This window comes from Staurois parvus, unplaced genomic scaffold (assembly GCF_062004578.1).
Source record: "Staurois parvus isolate SC_StPar_1 unplaced genomic scaffold, SC_StPar_1.0 ptg000068l, whole genome shotgun sequence".
NCBI lineage: Eukaryota > Metazoa > Chordata > Amphibia > Anura > Ranidae > Staurois > Staurois parvus.
The window spans coordinates 2020001-2025000 of record NW_028317864.1 but is presented as its reverse complement, the minus strand read 5'-3'; the positions used below and the strand labels follow the sequence as shown (position 1 = coordinate 2025000).

General features: G+C 41.8%; 1 protein-coding gene across 4 annotated transcripts in view; it reads right to left on the bottom strand.

Annotated features, from left to right (window-relative positions):
- SPTAN1 (spectrin alpha, non-erythrocytic 1) overlaps positions 1-5000 on the bottom strand; it is a 119775-nt gene that overhangs the window by 24910 nt on the left and 89865 nt on the right. For all 4 annotated transcript variants that reach the window (XM_089669021.1, XM_089669022.1, XM_089669023.1 and 1 more), the window contains 2 exons: positions 3045-3189; positions 2163-2344 (listed from right to left, as the gene is read on the bottom strand). In XM_089669021.1, coding sequence (XP_089525147.1) covers positions 2163-2344; positions 3045-3189 — 327 coding nt within the window. The remainder of the gene's footprint in view (positions 1-2162; positions 2345-3044; positions 3190-5000) is intronic.

Sequence of the window (5000 nt, the reverse complement as noted above, 5' to 3'; positions counted from 1 at the left end):
GCTGATCCTATGGCTTCACTGCATATGCATTGCTAACCCAGAACAAGTATGCATATCAGGAGTGCACCCTAGTTTCACTTGCTACATGCTGATGCTGGGTCTGACAGAAAATACAGAAGCCAGAGATAGGCAGACAACTAGGAATTTTAGGCATAAGAGAAAAAGATCAAAGCTTCTCATGGTAGTATTGCTTTACATCTACAAAAGACAAAACATGCTAAAGAACTAAGCTGGTCTATGTAACCCTTTGGCAAGCGCATGCACAGGTGTTTCAGGACCTTAGCACTACTGAATATATTTGTCCATTTCCAGGATCTGGTGCAGCAGGAGCTTGGATGGTATTCAATTTCCCTAACTTTTAATAAAATATGAATAGCAGTAGTAGTGGAGCCTCGTACCATGCTAGACATCGAATAATGTAGAAGGTTTGGAGTTTAGGCGAGCCTTTTTCAACCAGGCTTCTTCAGGGGTGCCGGACTTCTTCAGGGGTGGCCTTGGCATTATGCCTAAAAATTGCCCAAAACTTGTATACAAGCCGGCAGGTGAATCAAGCCTGCCTTTTAGTACACAAAGCAACAAGTTTTCATTGTGCACTCTTATGACCTTCTAGGTGCTGGCATCCTAACACCCAAAGAGGTCGTCAGTTGATAAGTCGGGTGCCTGCACAACATCCTTTTTTGCCTGCTCTGTCAGCACTGGGGTGCAAAGAAGCCCTTTTTTTTTTTAAAGCAATCCACTGAGCTGGCCAGAACCAACTCTTGAGGGAGTCTATTCCACATTTTCACAGCTCTCACTGTGAAGAAACCTTTCCGTGTTCGGAGATTAAATGTCTTTTCCTCCAGACGTAAAGAGTGCCCCCTTGTCCTCTGTGATGACCTCAAGGTGAAAAGCTCTACACCGAGTTCCAACATTTATACATGTTTATCATGTCCCCCCTTAATCTCCTCTTCTCAAGAATAAATTCAGTTCCTCTAATCTTTCCTCATAGCTGATCTCCTCCATGCCTCTGGTTGCCCTTCTCTGTACTTTCTCCGGTTTCCCAATGTTCTTTTTGTGAACTGGTGCCAAAAACTGAACTTCATATTCCAGATGAGGTGATACTAATGATTTGTACCGGGGTAAAATGATATCCATCTCTGGAGTCTATACCTCCTAATACAAAGGATATTTGCTTTGGAAGAATGAATCACCTCTAACTTTGGGTTACTACGAGTGTGGATGTTGCTGCATTATGTAAAAACTAGTAGAATAGTTTTTTACATTTTAGAATGGGGTGCCTCGAGATTGTGCAGAATTTTAAAGTGTGCCTTGAGACTGTCCATTTTAAAGGGTTCCTTGACTGATAAAAGGTTGAGAAACACTGGTTTAGGCTATACTCCTATTAACGACCTTCAGTTATCTCAAGATACAAGCTTTCGGACCCCTTTGATTCCTTCTTCAGGCTTTATATAAAATGCGTAAAACTTAATTATGGGATGTAAGTGGTCCAGAAAGCTTGCATCTGTAAAAATGAAGTCAGCCAATAAAGGGTATCATATAAAAACTCTAAATTTACTGCAATAATGTATGAATGATACTTCATGTTTAAGCGCAGGCCCAGGAATTCACAATTGTGAAGAGATGAACTGGAAGCATGACCTGCTTGCAAAAACTGGAGAATTCAGGTCTCCAAGAAGGAATGTATGCTACACATGAAAAGGACGGACAGCTTCCAAATGTTTTTAACTTTTGCCACCTTTTAAGATATGACAAACAGAGCTGTATTCTGCGGGAGCCCTTCAAGCATCATCTTTTGAATTTCACGGAGAAGGATGGGAGCAAGTAAGCATGTGCATCTGCACCCTTCAGAGTGACAAACCATGGGCAGCCTCTCTGAGCACTAGTCTGTGGTTTCTTCCAAAGAAACAATGGTGAGTGCTGCATCTCTATGGTGTTCCCTCCCCTGTAATCATGGTCACGTGACTAAAAGGTGCACTAATTAAATCAGATATTGAGTTTTATTGTCTTGCCACTGATTATAATGTAACAAGCGGTTTTCCAAAAAAAAAGTACAAAGGTTGCAGCAAACAGGATCTTTCAAATGCCCATGCTGTTACATTTCAACACATGTGCCTTGACACAACGTATATGAAATACGCGATCCAGGAATCGCTATATTTTACCTGAAGTCACTGAGGAAACGCTGCAGGTCATGAGAATCGCCCAGCTTAGCTTTACGTTTGTCAGCCCTTTTGCCGAGACTGTTCCAAGCTTGGTTGAGCTCTGTGCACTTCTCCTGGATATCATCAGCAGATTCTGGATGTGACTGGATCAGTCGCTCTGCAGTCTCTCCTAGGGAATTTACCTACGAAAAGAAGTAGATTGGGATTGGACAAATACCTATCAATCAGCCATCAACCAGACCCTTGCTTGTTAGCAGATGCCTTCCTTTTTAAAGATTTCTACAAGTTATCCGCTCCTGCGATTATGAGTTGAACATTGGAAACAACCCTGTCATAGGACAAATGGCCTATACCTGGCAATGCCCTCATTTGACTGAATAATCCAATTCATCTGAGCAAATGGTGAATGGATGAAAAAAAGTTGCTTGCTCACTAAGCCAATTATCAGCCACTTAGATTCTTCTACACTTCGGTCTGGATGTAGCTGTAGCTCATAAATATTAAAACTGAAGGATTCGAAAATACGGAACTATCTTGAAAAAGGGTAATCTGCTCGGCCGCTGCCTTATTTTGTGATAGGTTTTGCCATATCGGTTGTGTAATTGCAGATCGGTTATGTCTTTGCACTATATTGTGTTCTGGCATGTTAATTGGCTGTGAACTCTGTGCCATGATCGTTTCCCAATTACGATTTTGTATCTACCTCCATATTAATACTGTTTTTCATAAAATTGAAGAAAAAAAAAATGGCACACAGCCAACTCCTGATTATTGTCTGCACAAATATAAAAGATAAACAAAAAGGCTTCAAATGTAGTTGCTCTATGCAACACAGACCATTTCCTACTACTCCTGACAATAGTTCTGGAGTGGCAGTCTCACCTTGTCTCCCAGAGCGGCAAGGTCTCTCTCGAATCCCTCGTGCTTTCTCTGCAGAGCTTGAACGCTGGCAAGATCGTGTCCATAGCTGTCAGTGTTCAGAGCCTGGTTCTTCTCCTCAATCCATTCTTTGGTCTCATCTGCATCCCTGCACAGAGAGGGGGCGGGGGGGACAACACTGTGAACTCCTCTGAAGATTTTTTTCTCTTTTAATTCTTTTTATTCAAGTTTTGCATAAAATACATGTGCATAAACTTAAAAATTGTGCATCACAGAGCGTCAAACATAGTATAGGCATCGCAGGGCCCTTCCTCTGAAGATACTAAACAGGAAGAGTAAACTCAGGCACTTTCAGGCCTAGGCCTTCTTCCCATGAGCAAATTTATTTTTTTTTTTTAAACAAATCTGAAAAACAATTCTCAGTGAATTGCTTTTTACAGTAAGTGGATAGGCACGATCATCCACTATTTTTTACCACTCCTCTGCAGCCTGTGTGAACAAGGTAGTATGAAGCTATGTTCTGAACTCGGGTGTTTGGTGTGACAACAGGTGAATAAAGAAAGCTAGTGTAGGGTGTTTTTAGCAGTGCATACAGTGCTCTGAAAATGTATTCATACCCCTTGAAATCATTTTATCATGTTACAGCCAAATACGAAATGTGTTTTATTGGGATTTTATATGATAGACCAACACCAAGTGGCACACAATTGTGAAGTGGAAGGAAAATTATAAATGATTTTCAAAATTTTTTACAAAATCTGTGAAAAGTGTGGTGTGCATTTGTATTCAGCCCCCCCGGAGTCAATACTTTGTAGAACCACCTTTAGCTGCAATTACAGCTGCAAGTCTTTTTGGGGAGGTCTGTACCAGCTTTGCTCATCGAGAGGGACAGAGCTTGAGCTATTTTGCAAAGAAAAATGGGCAAAATGTCAGATTGGATGGAGAGCGTCTGTGAACAGCAATTTTCAAGTCTTGCCACAGATTCTCCATTGGATTTAGGTCTGGACTATGACTGGGCCATTCTAACACATAAATATGCTTTGATCTAAACCATTCCATTGTAGCTCTGGCTGTATGTTTGTAGAGTTGTTGTCCTGCTGGAAGGTGACCCTCCTTCCCAGTCTCAAGTCTTTTGCAGACTCTAACAGGTTTTCTTCTAAGATTGCCCTGTATTTGGCTCCATTCATCTTCCCATCAACTCTGACCAGTTTCCCTGTCCCTGCTGAAGAAAAGCATCCCCACAACATGATGCTGCCACCACCATGTTTCACAGTGGGGATGGTGTATTCGGGATGATGTGCAGTGTTAGTTTTCCATCACAATAGCGCTTTGCTTTCAGGCCAAAAAAGTTCAATTTTGGTCTCATCAGACCAGAGCACCTTCTTCCACATGTTTGCTGTGTCCCCCACATGCCTTCTTGCAAACTGCAAATGGGACTTCTTATGGCTTTCTTTCAACAATGGCTTTCTTCTTGCTACTCTTCCATAAAGGCCAGATTTGTGGAGTGCACGACTAATAGTTGTCCTGTGGACAGATTCTCCCACCTGAGCTGTGAATCTCTGCAGCTCCTCCAGAGTTCCCATGGGCCTCTTGGCTGCTTCTCTGATTAATGCTCTCCTTGTCCGGCCTGTCAGTTTAAGTGGACGGCCATGTCTTGGTAGGTTTGCAGTTGTACCATATTCTTTTGATTTTCGGGTAGATGGATTGAACAGTGCTCCATGATATATTTAAAGCAGGGTTAAGTTATAAAAGAAAATCTCAAGCTTTGAGCTTCTCCACAACTTTATCCCTGACCTGTCAGGTGTGTTCCTTGGCCTTCATGATGCTGTTTGTTCAAAAATGTTCTCTAACAATTCTTCACAGAACAGCTGTATTTATACTGAGAATAAATTACACACAGGTGGACTCTATTTACTAATTAGGCGAGTTCTGAAGGCAATTGGTTCCACTAGATTTTAG